Source organism: Cucumis melo, chromosome 7 (genome assembly GCF_025177605.1).
Source record: "Cucumis melo cultivar AY chromosome 7, USDA_Cmelo_AY_1.0, whole genome shotgun sequence".
In the NCBI taxonomy this organism is placed as follows: domain Eukaryota; kingdom Viridiplantae; phylum Streptophyta; class Magnoliopsida; order Cucurbitales; family Cucurbitaceae; genus Cucumis; species Cucumis melo.
The window spans coordinates 27,971,103-27,989,432 of record NC_066863.1 but is presented as its reverse complement, the minus strand read 5'-3'; the positions used below and the strand labels follow the sequence as shown (position 1 = coordinate 27,989,432).

At 26.3% G+C, this 18,330-nt stretch overlaps 1 protein-coding gene across 7 annotated transcripts; it reads right to left on the bottom strand.

Moving 5' to 3' along the window:
* Window positions 1-278: 278 nt before the first annotated feature.
* On the bottom strand, window positions 279-9,097 carry LOC103494623 (protein LAX PANICLE 2). Of its 7 annotated transcripts, none has more exons than XM_051087381.1 (5): window positions 8,636-9,094; window positions 7,936-8,497; window positions 7,756-7,806; window positions 7,431-7,503; window positions 279-617 (listed from the first exon to the last, which is right to left on the bottom strand). In XM_051087381.1, the coding sequence occupies exons 1-5, from the start codon at window positions 8,718-8,720 to the stop codon at window positions 453-455; spliced, it is 936 nt and encodes a 311-aa protein (XP_050943338.1). In that variant the 5' UTR covers window positions 8,721-9,094; the 3' UTR covers window positions 279-452. The 7 variants fall into 7 exon arrangements, 5 of the variants coding, with proteins under 5 accessions (XP_050943338.1, XP_050943337.1, XP_008454124.2 ...); XM_051087380.1 differs by having other exon boundaries at window positions 7,936-8,512; window positions 8,651-9,093; XM_008455902.3 differs by having other exon boundaries at window positions 8,651-9,091.
* Window positions 9,098-18,330: the final 9,233 nt, after the last annotated feature.

Genomic DNA, 18,330 nt, shown 5'->3' with positions numbered 1-18,330 from the left:
ATATTTTTACTAAACTCTGAAAACAGTTCTCAATTGTAATTGAGATAAATTTTCTTCCTAGAAATCGAAGGTACGTACGATCTTCATCCTGTGATTGTTGTACTAAAACAATACTCAATAGAATCAAAATCTTTCAAAACGTAAAACTAACTAAACTATATATACAAAGTTCACATACTCAAAATATAAACCCTAGGTCATCATGTCAAAATTTCATAATTTTTCAACAAGCATTTAGTTATAACTCAACAAGAAAACAAGATCTAGAAGATAAAATATGAGAAAGAAAGTTGAAATGATATTGGCAAATTAATTAAGTGAGTATATATAGCACAAAAAGGAGAAAAAAAAAGGAAAAGGAAAAGGAAAAGAAACTTTAGAAAGAAAAAAGAGAAATCATATGGGACAATTAAATGAAAAAATAATAAATTAGAAGCCATATTTAATTAAAATTAATTCTTCCTTCCATAGTGAAGAAGCATTAAGTGATTTGTGGTTGAAGATTGAGGAAGCAAAGTGAAGAGTGAGTTTGATGAAGTATTATTCCAAATCCTATCTCTTACATATTGCATTGTCCAAAATGGAACTAGCTCTTGCCCTCTGCATCTTATCTCTATCTGCATATAATTAAAAAAAATAACATTATATACTTTTCATCGTTATTTCAACAAAATACTAAAATGCAAGCCGAGAATTAGTAGACACACTTGGATATTAGATATGTATTTATATTAAATATGTATTTATAGTTTTTTAGCGAACACTGAAATTCAGAAAGATTAGTAGATGCATTCGAATATCTCAACTAGGTCGACGTATCCATAACGCCTTCATCATTTTCCGAAACCAAACATGTGTATAAATGAATATACTTTTAACTCCGATCTTTTTTCAATTCTTATATGTAAGTGAATGAATAGATTATCTATTCTAACATTCATTTATATGGTTGAAGTTTTTTATACACTTCTCTATCTCTCTCACTCATAATCTCTCTTTTAATGAAGGAATGTTTCTAAAAAGGAAAAAAGAAAAAAAGAAAACAAAAGAAAAGAAAGCAAAACTTGTGTTAGTGTAGAAAAACAGTACATGAGAGTCCATTTTCTCTCTAAAGTAATAGTGAGAGAGTGTAAAAAAAAACAATATTAGGGTTCATAATCTCTTTTGTGCAGGGAGAGATTAATTGGAAATTCATCATTTTTTCCTATCTAGAAATCTAGAGATTACTAAATCTTCAAAAACAAAAACAAAACACTTCAAAATAAAAAATAATCACAAAGTACTTTGTTTGAAAAATTAGAAAAATATTTTGGTCTCAAGCCAAAATTAGATTGACGAAACAATATAATCATTTATAAGAGTAGTGTTTGAAGTAGAATATTTTTCTAAGCAATCGTAATATATATTAAAGTTGATTAAAAGACATTCTTTTCGTAATTAATAGAGTGTTTAACTCAAAAAATTAGCGTCGAGAGTTGTAGTTCTACTTGCATTTAGTTAAAAAAAAAAGAACAAGATCAACTTTTATAAACCCCACCATAAAAAAAAAAAAAACGTCCATTTTATGTTCTATCGACTTTGAAACTAATTTTAAAATTTAGATCTTTATCACAAACCTGTTTGAAAAAATTCATTCAAGATTGACATTCAGAAAGATGGAATCCAAAAGATTAAATAAAAACACCTTTAAAGCCACTTCTAAACCAACCCTTGATTTATCAAAATTTACATTTCCTTCTATTAGGATATAGGTGTGTCCTATGAGTTTAAGTCAACTTTGATCCACTGGTGAAAAAAGCCAAAAACAAAACAAAATAGATAAAAGAATGAAAGAATCATTATGCCTAGGAATCAACATCACATAAATTAAAGTAAATCATATTAAAAAAAAAAAAAAGTGCCACTTTTCTTAAATTAAACCTCATATAAAAACCCACTTAATTATGCATTATGCTATACTATCTTTAAATCAAATATTAAACAAACACTTGCAAGTAATAAATTTCATAACATCCCTCCCTTTCAAAATATAATTTCCTAAACACCCTAAATATTATGAAAAAAAAATCAAATTCAAACGGTAAAGAACAAAAGAAAAAAGAAACACGATTCAAAGTTCCGATGAAAACTAGGATCATTACGTTCACAAAAATTCTCAATGCATCCATTACATTATGACTACTCCTCTAGATTATACAGCAAAACCATGATTTCTTTTTATCATTTCTACCTTTAATGATGCAAAAACTGCTAGACACGTTGTGATGAAAGAAAGAAAAAAGAAAATAAAATTGTAAGCAGTGGGAAAGATATAAAGGATTTGGGTGGCCAATATCTTCCACTATGATCTCAAAGAAACCCATGAGGGAAAAAGTTAATTAAATTTATTATGGGCCCCAAACAAGACTTTGCTCCTAAGCCAAATCTCATCATTAACAATCACACCCTAAGTGTATATGATTAAAATTCTAATTAATTAAATTAACCTAAACTAAAACTAACCAAACCCCATGATGAACGGCGATGAATAAGATTAAGAGGGGAAAAAAAGAAAAAAAAGAAAAGAAAACCTTATGATAAGTAAAAAGATATACATTTTTCATGCACTTCTCCCCCACGTTACATGAATGGAAACCCTATTTTATTAAGGTCAACATACTTTGTTTATTTTTTATTATATAGTTTTTATTAACAACCTAGCCGCCTATATATATATATATATATATATATGTTCTATAGTTTCCTAATATTTATTTTTACAATTTTTATATTTTCATTTTTCTCTCTATCTCTCTCTATCCAATCATTGTCAAAGGCTCTTATCTGTCCTTTCATGCTTAATTTTTTGCTCTTTTTCAACAAATTGAAATGATTCTGCTCTACACATTATCCTTTCATCTTCATGCACAACTATATGATGAACTTTTTTATTTATTTATTTATTTATTTCAAGTAAAATTTTGAAAGAAAAAAAAAAAGAAGTTGGGTTTTGATAGAAACAAAGATTTTTTTCTTCTTCTTTTTTTATTCTTTCTAGTAATTTTTTATGATGTGAATTCTAATATCTATACTTTCTATTTTTTTTAACCATTTAGGATCTTATTTTTTAATATGGGTTTTAACTATTTTCAAATAATATAATTCTATTAAAATATGGACAAAGATAGATTTATATGGTATTTTAAATTTATTAAAGAAAAATTTTTGGTTATAGACTCTTTTAAGTTTTGATATAGTTTCCATTTCACCAAAGGGTTTAAAGAAATGTTATACATTTATTATAATATGTAGTGAATAATTGAAGTTAAAATTGTAAACTTTGGAACCTAAAAACCAGATGACATGGAAACAAAATGTACGAGTAAAATTTGAACATTTTGAGAATCCAAGGACTAAAGTGAAGTCAAGTTTAAAACCTAAACCTAAATGTGTAACATATTAAAATTTAGAGTAAAAAATGTATTATTTTCAAAATCAAATAAAGAATTTTCTTTTTAAATAATTACTAATCTAAACTTTTAAGTGAAACTCCTTTCTAAATTTATTTCAAAAGCTACCCACTCTAGATGTGTAAACCAAAAAGAAAAGCTAATACCTTTAGTCCTTAACACAATTTTCTAAAAGCACATTAATATTTTGTCTTTATAACATAAATAAGTCCATACGAAATAATTAATTAATGATGTTTTTCTTTGTATGGAACTTAAAATGTGAGGTCATCGAAGTAAAAATTTAAGTGTATTTTATTTCTAGTTAATTAAGATTAAAATAAATAAAAACTTATAAAATGACAAAAAAAGAAGATTGGTATAACGATAAGGATAAAGATGTCTTAAATGTGTTAACTTAGTTCAAATATTTTGATCATCTACTAATCTTTATCATACGATTTTGAACATTTTTCAAGAGAAAAAGAAGGATTGAAATGTTGGAATATGTGTGTGGTTGGTGGGTATGGTCATGTAAACATCAAAAGTGCACCACTTAAAAGAAGAAAAAAAAAGGGGGGGTTTTGATGAGACATTTGAAGTGCAATCAAATATGACCCTACCCCTCCAACCTAATGTGAATCATTTTTATAAAAACAAAACAAAAATTAAATTAATTAGAGATAGCAAAATAAGAGAAAGAAAAAATCTTTAACAATTCCATGGATGACTTAAATCACTCGAAAGCATGACGAATACAAAATTCCATAGTTCTTAATGTCTAAAACATTTCATTTTTCGGGTCCACGTGTCGCTTTCTCGATTTAACACATCATTTTATTTTTTTTTTATAATACACAATCAAACTTTTTTTTTCACTTTATTTTTCTTGTATGTTAGTGGGCCTCCAAAAGAGTGCATGCTAAGCTAATTCTACCTTTTTTTTCCATTCATACACATAAACACAAAAGCATCCAAGTCAATATGAAACTCTATGCACCACAAAGATCATAATATATATATATATATATGTTAATTAAATGCTTTTCTAAGGCAATTTTTTATTTCTTTTATCGAACTCTTTTTTGAATTCAATCTATCTCGCTCATACATTTATTAACCTACAAAATTCATTACTTAAACTCTAGTTATTAATCATTATCCTTTTAATCATAGTTTGCAAGATAAGGGGTTAAATTTATATGTATTTCATTGTAAAGAGATTTCTTAATAGGGTAGGAGTTGTTTAATTAATGCATGCTATCTTATTAAAAAAACGTCACTTTCAAAAGTAATTTGAAAATAAATTAAGTAATTTTATTTCCAGGAGCTCTCTATCTCAAAGGAGTAAAATCTTAATTTGCAGCTACATTATTGTAACTATTATTGATGACGACTGATCAACTAGTAATTAAAATTCAAGTACTTATAGTAATATCTTCCTTTGGTAATTAATGAACTATCTTTTAAAAAGATGATGAGTGTTAAGAAGATGTCCATCCAATAAAGATATTCAGATGTATTTCACTCCCATTGTATTTTTTAGGAAAAGATTTAAATACTCTTTCGCTATGCATATATTCAAAATATCATATGTTCTTGTAAAAATGATCTCGATTTATTATTAATTTTTTTTAACAAGATACTAATAAAAAAGACCATGGCTTATGAATATTTGAAAAATGTATGTTTATTCCAAATAATTTGTTTAAACGAATACTAAGTATTAACTTCTACCTAAAAGACAAAACAAAACATAATTTCTACAAAAGTAACTAAGTTTATAATATTAAAAAAATATATATCCGTTCAAGACGCAGATAACTTAACTTTCAACTGATATGAACTTATGTAGTAACTATAAGATCTGACATTCAATTCTTCACATCGATAAAATATTATATATTTTACACGATCTTTGTTTTCTAATAATTGTTAGTGTGAAGAACTATTGATATTACTAATTAAGTGTGTACTCGAAAGGCATAATGATAAGCCTTCCAAGAATGCTTTTATCAAATTACATATCCATATTATTACTGTAAATAACTTTGCTTATTAATTCATCCATGTTAACCAACACTTTTTATAATGCAAAGTAATAATGATAGGTTTTTTTTTTCTCTCTAGAGGGATGGGGGTAAAAACATGTGTTAGCAATCATAGTCTATAAAAATTTTATATGTACTTTAAACTTTCATTTATTAAATAATGCTACCTTTTTTCTTTATCTAATTTTTCTTTAGAAAGTTTGTATCTAACACAAATTTGAAGATTTTATTTTAACAAAATGGTTAACCTAATGATGTACCTTATATATGTTTTTTTTTTAATTATATAAGAATCCCTAATATAAATAGAAGTAAAGATGAATATTACAAAAAATATGTAAGGTCATCTACATGTGACATATGACAAGCTACCAACTTATGAAGTTCCCTTATTTATTTATTTACTTTTGTTTTTTTAGGGTACAATTATGACATTTGGCCATGTGATCTTCCCTAAGTCATCTAGAATACCTTATAAATATATTCTAAAAAAAAAATAAGAAGGGTCTATTCTTTTTTTTTTTTAAGAGTAATGTTTGTATATTATTAAAAAAAATAACAAAACTTAGTTTCAAAATTTATTTGGATTTTTATATTTGATCAAGATTTAAAAAATTTCTTTTTGAAAAGTTAGAACTAAAAGAAGAAACTTTTGGCAAACGAACATCATTTTCCAAAATTGACAAAAATGTAAAGAAAAAAAAAACTTTATGAACTATTAGGATGACCATACTTATTTTGAGCTTCAAAATTTTTAATAAATTTCATGCAATATTAAAACAAAGTGGGAGTCAAGCATTATATACAAAAGAGTTTATATATTTTTCTTTATTTCATAAATTATTAATTATATGTTAAACACACAAGTCTTCTAGTCCAAGAAATGCGAACAAAAAATGAGAAAGAAAAAAGAAAGAAAAACAAAAAACAAAAAACAAAAAACAGGGAAACCTTAAAAGAAATTAACATTAAAAAGAGACAAGCTAGCTAGCATTCTTAAATATAAAGATTTGTTAATATTTAATTCTCTTTTGTTTCTTTATTTGTTTCTTCTTTTAAGTATATAATTGTTTTTGTTCTATAGATGCAAGTTTTTGTCTAATTATTTTAAGAACTAATAAACATTTCCTTTTGCCTTTGATATATTCCTCCATTAATATTCATTTAATTAACTTTAAGGTTTTCTAATATAGAAAATAGGTTGGTAGGTTGTTTTCTTTACACATTTTAATTGTTTACTAAAAGACTTTCATTTGAATCCATTAGTGAATATGGATATATACAATAAAACAAATCCAAGTCTCCCTCTCCCAAAAAAAACTTCCTCTTAAAATAACCCTAATTAACCCTAAACATAACACCAAATAATTCAACAACCCTAAGTATACTTATATTTACCAACTTTACAAACTTTGTAAAGTTAGAAAATTATCTTAATCCTTGATTTTAAAATTAGTTCTAAAGAATAGATATATATGATTTGCAAATATTGCAAATCATAGACCATATAACATGCAAACCCAAGCTTGTTATTTATCTAATTATTATAAACAACTAACCACTTTAATTAACTACTAAAAAGCTAGTTTTTGTACACACACACATATATAAATATTATATGGTATAAAAGAAAAAAAAAAAGGGTTTGTATTAACTAATTAATTAACCTCCCTAGAAGCTAGAGAAGATATAGAACCTAAATGAAGCCCTATTTTAGATTTGATGTTTCCATCAAGTTAGTAACACCAAACCATAACTCCAAATAATACCTTTAAATGCAAAATATCATATTAACTACAAAGCAATTAATTAATGGTAATTAATCAATCGTATTCCACCATAATTAATTAAATCTAATGAATAAATTAAAAGACTAAAATGTTCTTAGGTAATATATAATAATGAAATTAATTAAGCCAAAAAAAAAAAGTTTAATTGTATATATAAATACCTCTGATTCGCTATCCAGATGAAGCTTATTAACCAAATACTTCATTACCAAACTAACTGTCATCTTTTCGTCCCTATTCATTTCAAAAAACTAATAAATATATGAGAAGAAAAAGAAGATGATTGATCCAAAAAGTTTTAGTATTCTTTTATGGTTTCAACTTTAAAAGTTCAATCAAAATTAGGGGAAAAAAAAAGGAAAGGAAAAGGGATGAAAGAGAGAGTGAGATATTAAAGTCAAAGGCAAAATAAATAAATAAGTAAAAAATAAAAAAATAAAAAAAGGAGAAATTTAATTAGGTTAATTAGAGAGAGAAAAAACTTACTTGATTCTCAGATAGTTTTTTGATATTTGAGGCAAAAATGGCTCTTTTCCTCTGCATTAACAAAACCAAAATCAAAATTTTAGAGAATAATTTGATTATGATATGTAATAACTAAGAGAAGAATATATGTATATGTATATATAAGTATACATTTTTTAAAATTTTAATTTTTCTACTTACTGATTTTCTAAGGCTTTTAATGTAAACCATATACCAGAATGGGGCCGGCGGGGAGGATTTATGATTCTGACGTCGGAGCTCGGCCCGGCTGTTGCCGTGGCCGTGTCGACCCCAACACTCTGGAGTTGGATTAATGGCCTGCCCAAGTAAGAACTCCGACGACCGCTAATCGGTAGAGAATAAGAAGATGACACGGCCGATGTCGACGGGGAGGAAGAAGAAGGAACACCGGTGCCGATACCGGCCACCGGCCTAAATGCCCAATTAATCTCTTGCTGTACAAAGTTGGAAGAACTAGAAGTTCCAAAAAACAAAGGCAACCCTATTCCTATCTCCGCCCCAGTCTCCGTTTTCGACGTCGTAGTAGTCTCAGGGCTCGAGAAATCCGAAACCCATCTAGAATAATTCATCGAGATATCTCGACCGCCACCAGGTAATAGATCTAGCTCCACTAAGCCCGAGCTTCTTCCGGGTGTCATCGACTCTCGTTGATCGTGTTTTAGTCCGGTAACGTTGCCACTGCCACCGCTGCCACCGATACTCAATTGAAGCCAGCCATCATCTGTATTAGAAGGGGCTTGATCATGATTAAGACTATTAGTAGTGGAATCATCTTCCGCCATGGGAGGATCAAGAGAAATTAGATAAGGATTACTAGACCCTAAATAATTATAATGATAATAATAATAATATTGATTACAAAGTGGAGCACCACCATTCATGAGATGGTCGGCGCCGCCGTGTTGGTGTTTGGAGAAGTGGTTAAGGGCAGCAACCATTGTCATATCCGACAACCCAGGAATCGAACGGGTCGGACCGAGGTTGAAGGAGTAGTATGGTTGATCAGAGGGAGTTGTTTGAACTGAGAGAGAGCCATGGAAGAGGAATAAAATTGAAGGAATTAAGAGAAGAATAAAAATGGTTAATTTGAGAAGCCATGGAAGAGGAGATCAAAGGGTTTGTTTGAGAGGAGAAAAAAAGAGAGACCCATTAAGAGAAAAGAGATGATGAGGGTTTTTGGTTGTGGAGTTTGTGTGAATATAATCATGTCTATGGGGATTGGGAAGGGAAGAAAGGTATAAAAATTAAATAATAATCACACACCTACACATTATTCTTCCTAATTTTATTATTATTAATTATTCTCTCTCTATATATATGATGAGAGAGAAACACAGAAAAAGGAAAAAGAAAGAGATTGGTCAGTTGGTGTGGTGTGTGTGTATATATATAATTTATAGGTTGAAAAAGATTTATAGTTTCCTACTTTGGCACTTGCAACTTTTTGTTGTTTGTGAGAATATTATTGTTTTTTTGTTTTCCTTTAAAAATGTATTTAGTTTATCTATTCTTTTTTTTTTTTTGGAAAAAAAATATTATAACTATGTTATTATAGTTTGTTTACTACATTACTCTAAATTATAAATGAAGAAATTAAAAATTAAGTGTGATGGTTACAACAATGAATTTTTTCATATAGTCTAATCGTAGCTAGGTGTGAGTTGTAATAGTTAGAAATTTCAAATATTGAGTGGGTTACCGAACATTCTCTAAACAATTTTGTCTTTTGTTTTATTATTTAATAAATTTGAGATAGGAGAGAATTCGAACTTTTGTTCCCTTATTGTTCAGTTTACTTTGAGTATGAACTTATTTAAATTTATTATTCGATTGATCAATGTGTGTTATTCTTATTAAAACTACTTTCTTGTTTTTTTAATACAAAATAAATTGTTATAATTATAAGGAGAATTATTGTAAATAACAAACTATTAAGAATATTTACAAAATATCGTAAAATTTTATATTCTAGATATAGACCGATAGGTTTAAAATTTTGTTATATATATTTTGTAAATATTTTTCACTATATTTAAAAATATCCCTAATAATAAACGATATTTTAAGAATTATTTTTTTTTTCAAAACATAAAAAGAAAAAAAAAACAAGGGTAGTTGACTCCATGGCCACTTAGCTTCAACAACATATACTTTGGCATATTAATGTTTATTTATCTTTCTTAAAGCTACTAGTTTTATACTTCACTATTATATTTGTATGTGTGATGTAATATCCAAAAAAGTTAAAAGTCAACCTCAATGGTTCGTATCAAAAACTTAACCAACGATATAGTGTTTACGATTATTTTTTTCATACATATGTATATTAAGTACAATATAATAATTTTTTATTAGAAATAAATATTACAATAATTACAACGTAAAGACCTTTTATGTGATTACTCAACTTGATATTACTTTCACTCAAACACGATTAATCAAAGAGTTAGTCGTAATAGAACCATACCACAATTTAACTAATTAATTAAATCCTACTAATTTATCCATACCTCAATTGAACAAAAGTTATTAAAAAAAAATCAATGAGGGTAAGGGTCAGAAATAAAATATGCTTTTAAGTTTTATTTTATTAAGTTGAATACTTGAGCTTTCCACATCATAAGGATGTTGAATTGTTTTTTCTTTTTTTTTTCATTCTTAATATATTTATTTTGCAAATTAATTAAGAAGGGAAATATATAATTAATTAAAGTTTTCCACTGTTTTCCCTAAAATATATATAAAATTATCAAAGGTCTCATGCCAATTCTTTTGTGAAAATGACCATAAAGGCCTTTTCCCCTTTTGCATTATTATTTATCACCAAATAATTAATGGTCCATTTTAATTATCCTTAAAAATTGAATTGTGATGGTTAAACTACAATTGATTAAGGTTAATTATCAAGAATTTAAGGTGATTGTGATTGTTGGTTTTGTATTTCATCTATAACATTAAAATTCTCAACTTATTAATATTATATAAGTCATCAAAAATAATAATAAAAAAAAAGAAATTAATTACTATGAATATATATAAATTTTCACATGTTATAGTATAGGGTTTTAAATGGAATGTAATAATAAAAAATAAATATATTAAATTGTTAAATAAGTATACTATGTTTTAAGGAAATTACTATTTTTAATTTAAAAAGTTTTCGTCTTTCAAAATTAAATTAAATTTTTCCAACAAGAAACATTGAAAAAAAAAACAAGAAGAATGAAGATTTCTTAGATAGATTTCAAACATAATAAACGTAATTTGTTGAAATCCATTTGAAAATCTTGTAAACATTCGACTTCAAGCGAGAATTTCTTTTCAAAAAAATTATAATTTTTTAAGTTTGAAAAGTTTCTTGAAAATGGATTTTTTTAAAAAAAAATTGAAATTTAATAGGTAAACTTTTAGGTTCGTCGCGTACAAATAAATTTGATAGGGAAAAATAGATCTGATAAAATTAAATTTAATTAAACCCTATTTCTTTATAAGAAACTCTAATTTTAAGTCGAACCCTCGTCAAATTTTCAAGTGAACTTCAACGAATACTTAAATTTTTTTTTTTTGTTTAACATCGACAAATTTGTCGCCCTCTTCTCTTCTCTTCAAAAACATTTTTAAAAGTTTTCTTTTTCCTTGGATCCAACTAATCACACAACAAACCCTCCAAATAAAAGTTGGGAAAAAAAAAAGTGAGAAAGTGAGATTTCAAATTGCTAAGAGGAATATTCAATAGAAACCAAACAAATTTTCTTTTTCTTTTCATAGTGGCATTTCTGTAACATCACATATGGGTCTTTACCAATAAAAGTAAAATAGAGAAAGAAAAAGTAAAAAATATTTCAGAAAAATAGTACTTTAGCATGAGGTTAGTTTTGAAAGCCAAAAGACTTTTTAAGATCAAAAATAGCAATTTTTTTCCCAATGTTTTAGTAAAATATATAGAACTCTATATAACTTGTAGAGAAGTTCAAAATTTAGAAAAAGAATTTGGTTGTTGTCTAGGCTACATCTATTTTTACGTGGTCGAAACAATTGTTTCGATATAAACTTTTCAAGTGATGATAATTTTTTTTTTACCTTTTTTAAATAAAATAAATTGTGTTTTTTATTTTATTTCTTGGGAGTAAAAACAAAGGAATTATCAAAAGTTATGAATAAATTTCTCGACATGGTTTATTCCGATTAGAATTAGGTTTGAAGGTTGATTATATACAATTTTGAAAAATTGCAGTTAATAACCATTTATGAAGATGAAAAGGAACAAATTATTATGACATTCATTTGTAGAGATGATACTTTTTAGTGTATGAAGTGTACTAAAGTGCATATAGCAGTAGTACTGTATTAAATGTATCACATGCCTGCGTATTAAGTATATATCAGGGAATATTTGTACTTTTTTGACAATATCTTATGGATTGAGCTTATTTTTTCATTTTTTTTAACGTACGAACTTAATTTTTAAAACTTATTTTTGTCAAATATGGTCAAAGTCTATAATTTTTTTACTACTAACCATGAAAAAGATCAATGTTAATAATAAAAGGGGATTTGTTTTTTCTTACAATAATTGTTTTTGTATATGTTTTTGTTTTGTAGGGTTTTGAGACAAAAGAGAAACATGAAGAGGAAACATATTTAAATGACCAATAGTTGACCTAAGAGTGTTCCTAAAACATAAAACATAACAAACATTTAGGAACAAAACAAACGACATCAAAAGTTCCCTTTGCCACTTTCCAAGTACTTTCGAAATATAGAGATTAATCAAACGACAAAGAAGATTAAAGGAAGAATTGTGTTTTTTGCTTCAAATTTATCGATCAAGAAGTGTTTGTTCATTTATCTATTATGAAAGATTACTTTTTTAGACATTAATTAAAATCATCTAATAATGGTTCCATCTATTAGGTTAGTTATCATTTTAATTGAATGTCGATAAACTATCAGTAACATCGAAGAAATTGAATTTTGAACGTGTGTTGTTATATAATTTGATGTACTTGAACAGATGTATTTTTATACTAATGTGGTATACTAAAATTATTTGAAATGGATTTTGAGTTAGCCTTGATATAATACTAATTAATACACCAAATGTTTCTTAATTAAATGCAAGAGATCAACTAAATTTAACATTAAATTGTTATATTTAATCAATAAAATAAATATTTTAAAAAAAATTGAAACAATTTACAAAATATAGCAAAATCTATCTGATTTTTTACTCCTCTAAATTTTTTTTCTTTTTTTTACTATATTTTATAAATAATACTTCTAATTTTGGACTATTGATAAGAAGTTATTTATTTTTTATTTAAACATAATTAAATTAATAACAAAAATAAAGAAATTAAAACATAAATTAATTAAAATATAACGTAGATATATAATTAACCGTAAAAAAATAATTAAATAATTAAGATAACATACGTAAATATATTAGTTGAAATTTATTAAATATAAATGATATATGTGTACTTAATAATTAATTAAATGGATACTTAATATTAATTTATTATCGATGTCAAAATTTTGACATATATCATCGATATCAAAATTGAACTAATCAAATAAAAAATAGCTCTTTATATCAACACCAACAAAAAGAAAAAATATATTTGAATAAAAATATCTATAATTGCTGAACTAAACTCGTTGGAATTTGATCTTACGCCATCGAATTATTTCTTCCGTGTCTTCTTAGAATTCAAATACATACAATGTATGAAGTGAGAATTCGATCCAATTCTCACTTCATATATCGTAAAAGAATAACAGAAAATAAGCTTCACTAAACAAATAATATCACTTCCTAACAAACAAAGAGCAAAAATTTATTAAATCTATATATATGGATAGATCTTATAAATTTTTTCGACCTATCGTGTGGAATAATTTTCAACTAAAAAAAAACATAAGATTGACCGTTTTAACTCAAAGAAAGACTCCAACTTTAATCTTGAGAAAAGTCAAACATAAACAAGTTGAAACTTGGTTAGTCAAGTTGACTTATAATAAAATTAAAATATCAATATTTTAAAATTTATTCAATTATAATTTTGATATTTCAAAGATTCAATTTTAATCTATTTTGTTTATTCATTTATTTATTTTTTAGAAAAATGATATACAAAGAGGAGACTACACATATAAAATCATTTTAACTAAGAGCAATAGAAAAGAAAGTGTCATAATTATAAAAAGAATCATTCATCAATATAAGATTTTAGTCCCTACTAATAAGTTTATTATAATTGATTTTTCCAAATTTAAAAAAAAAATTGATGGAGAAAACAACAAAATCGATACACAAAAATTGATGAAAAAAAAACTCCAAACTAAAAAAAAGAATCATGGATATGAGAAAAATTCAATTACGTGAATAATTATTAAAATCATCACATAAAAATCTTCCACCGATTCCAATTACCAAATTTAAGCACTTTCGAAGTACTATACAACTCACACAATGAATCAGCACCTAGCGTGTCAAGCTTAAGAGTGCTTCAAATTGAAATGATTTGAAATCAAAATCGTAAACGTTTTTATTCTATCTGGAGCTTTATATTGTTCTTAAACATTTTCAAAACAATAAACCAACTCTTTCTAAACTATTTTTTTTGTCAAGAACTCAACAATTATAAGAACAAAAATTGAACAAATGGAGATGATATAAATGATATTTTTACGTTTTTGAATGAATTAATTAATTAATATAGCAAAGGGTGTATGGGTTTGTTTACATGATTGTGTTGTGTTCTGAATGAGTCATATATATATATATATAAACATATAGAAAGTTCTGTCATTTGTTGGCTTCTATATTTGCCATGTGCTTCCCACTCTCTCTTTTTCAACATTTTTGGTTCCCAAAACCATAATTATCTAAGACTTATTTTTAAAGAAACATATCTGAAACCATGTTTTTGAATGATAATAATAATAATAACAATAATAATAATAATAATATAAAGAAGTTGAGGCCAATGGAATGGCTGCAGTTCTCAATTGGATGCTTGAAAAAAAATTAAAGCTGTGACCATCTCTTTCTTTTCTGAACCATAAAACATTCTCTGCCAAAACTTTCTCATGACTTCATATATTTTTTCTTTTCTTCATCTCCCTCTCCCTCATGCTTAGTTTTCTGTCCAGTTAATTTAATATGTTTCTTATATCTAACTTAAGAATTTGAAACTGTGTGTTGTTTGTTTCTTGTTGTGGTGATCCCTCGACGAAAAGACGTAGACAAACTTCATCGTATGTTCATAAAATATATGGATTACTCTTGCTAAATAGGTTTAAAATCAATGTGGAATGACTCTATATTTATTTAATATATATGGGTATAAGAGTTTATGAAACATCAAACTGGGTTACTCTTTTCGATCTCAATTAATGGTTTTGAGATGATTCCAAAGTCTATAAAATTCAAATGAGTATTTTGGTCCAAAATTAAAAGTTAAACTCGTGAAGGAAAATTAACCTTAATTATTTTTATTTTTATATTCAAGGCACCACGTGTGATATTACCTTAATGCCCCGAGACAAAAGAGAACTTTTGGGTTTTAGTCCATTTGAAATCTCTAATGTTAAATATTTTTTATTTTTCTAAACATTCACATATCTTTGTATTTTCAAATTTCTCAACACCTCTTGTATTAAAATTTTCTTTTCCCTTTTGCTTACATCAACATCGATGAAAATTATCAAAACAACCTTAATTATTTTAATTTGTGCATGTTGGGTTTTTTGCTACGGTAGAATAAAGAGCGAGAGGAAATAAATAAATTAGTTTCGAGCCAAACAATCCAAACCGAAAGGTGTGAGAGTAGTGAAAGTGAGAAAAAATAAAGAGAGTGGTGAGTATATAAAAATACAAAAGTTACGTTCTTTTAAACTAAATGTTCAAATACCCTATATTCTTTTTTTGTACTAAAAAATGCATAATCTCAAGTCAACTTTCGATAAGATTATTAATAATTTGGTTCACATTTTTTATTGAATAATTGTTTTTTATCTACCCACACTTACTTTTTATTTTGGACAAATTTAAATGACACTATTATTTCTTACCTTTTCATAATTATGTCATCTAATATATCTTATATTAACATAGATCATCCCTTCTCAAAACTAATTGGTAATCAATGAAGTAATTTATCTATCTTATAAAATTTGTAAGACTTTTTGTATCTTTCTAAATGGTGATTAACTAGGATACATTTGCAATTCAATACTGTACAAGCTATTGTATTTAAAAATAGTTTATGGTCTAAATTATATAGTATAGGATGTGATCATCATATAAGTATATTTTGTATGTGCATATATACACTAGAGATATATGATGATATTGAAATGGGAGGGACCAAAATCATATGATAAGGATTGAATTTGTGCATGGCCTCTTCCCACTACACATATTAAAAGTCGCATCTTCTTTTAGAGTGAAAAAACCAAAAGTGGGGGATTATATATACACAAAATTTAATAATTATTCTTCCTTCTAATTCTCTATCGTCATCCCTCCATCATCACTTTCTCATCCATTCATTAGCACAAGCAATATATATATATCTATAAACTACAATATATTAAGATAGATTATTATATATGTTTAATTATTATGTAAGTCTATACTTTGCTATGTTTTTAAGATTTTTTTTATTTAAAATATTTTTCATGAATATATGTATAAAGTTTTCTCTCTATTATATGTTTATATATCTAAGAATTTATCTCTTCTCTCTATTTATCCACTAATGCGACCTTTGGGATAAGAGAAATGCATGGGCTTTGTACTTAGGCAATTTTCATGGGAGCAATGAGTGCTTACGTTAGTGGGAATTTGAGATTTTTCTTTTCATAAAGAAATTTTCTTTTTCCTTTGACTTTATAGTTTTCGTATTTTTTTTGTCTATATGTTAGTGTGTACTAGGATGTTTTTCTTTTTATGTTTAATTTTAGGAAAAATGATTTATCTTTTTAAAATTAATTATAAATTTGGTGAGTAATTTCAACTTTTATCTCTCTTTGGAGATAAAATTGGAAAAGTGGCCTGTTTTGAAGGGTTAAAATGAAAAATATATCCAATAATCTATTTAAAAAAGATTGGCAATTAATTGTCTTTTTTGTTGAGATATCCATGGGTGAGTGAATTTACAAATTTGTCATTTCTTTATTTCTTTCTTCCTTTTCTTCTTTGTTAGTTGTGGACCAAGCAAAAGGTTTTTCGTTTTTTTTCTTTTTGTTCATTTTTTTCTTCTTCTTCTTCCTCTTCTTCTCCAAAGGTTGTTCAAAAGATTCTTTTTACTTGCACCAACTTGCTGGCAACCTGTGCCCGAACACCCAAAAACAAAAACAAGGCTAGGAGAGAGAACGAGACAACAAGAGAGAAGAGTTGAGACAACGAGATACAGTAGGAGCAATCTAAGTTAGAGAACAACGTACGAGTTGTGAGGGGAGGAACGGAAACAAGATAGAAAGGAATGAGAGTGTGAAAGAAGCAAAGAACGAAGAATAAGATTAGTCATTCCGCATGCGTGTGAACATCGTTTCATTTTGGGTAATTTAATTCCGTCGTATAAGGATCATTTTTAAAATATGTGAGATAAATCTTAACATCCTCTCCTCTTAATTTAAGGTCATCCAAAAAAACTTTTTTATCATTTGGTTAAATTTTACGAATCAAAAAATTGATATGCACGAGACAATTTAATTTGTGAAGTAGTTTCATTTGATTAAAACTTTTAAAAGGATATAATAATCTAAATTTTAGTGGCCAAAAGGATATAATAATCTAAATTTTAGTGGCCACGTTGAAATTTGATCATGTCAAAGCTATATGAACAAATAACTAAAATTAAGTAACTTTTCTTTTATCTTATACTTATTCAACATATGAAGATCAAAATAAGTTGAATATATATAAGAAGTCAACTCGTCTGGAATCCATCTATTCTTTTTTTTTGTTTACAATATCCTTTTTAGTTGATACCTTCGAAATGTGTGTGTGTGTGTCTATATATATATATATATATATATATATATATGTTTATAATTTTATTGTGTATAGTTAGAACTTAAAGATGAAAAAAAGTCTCAAACTATTATTTTTGTCCACTAAAGATAGTGTAGAATGGCACATAGTTTCATACATACATTCTCAATATTAATGTTAAAATCAAGAATTATAAAATTATTCATATTCATTGTGTTGCTCTTTTGAAACTTTTTCTTTTTCTAGTGCTTAATTATATTATTCAAGTACTAGACTTTGGTTGAGGTCATTTCATTTATTAAATTCTTTAATTGAAGTCAATTACCCAAAATTTTGTTATATATTATTTTCAATATAATTATTCTATAATTTCTTTCTTCAAACAAACACTTGAGTGTGCATTTTATGTTTTCCCCCTATGTTCATTTCTTTATTCATCATGTCTTCCATTTCCCTCTACCTGCTCTTTAAGAACTTCTTAAATTACAAACAAATTAAACTATAGGCCGTAAAGACAAACAATTATTAATATAAATTACATAATATTA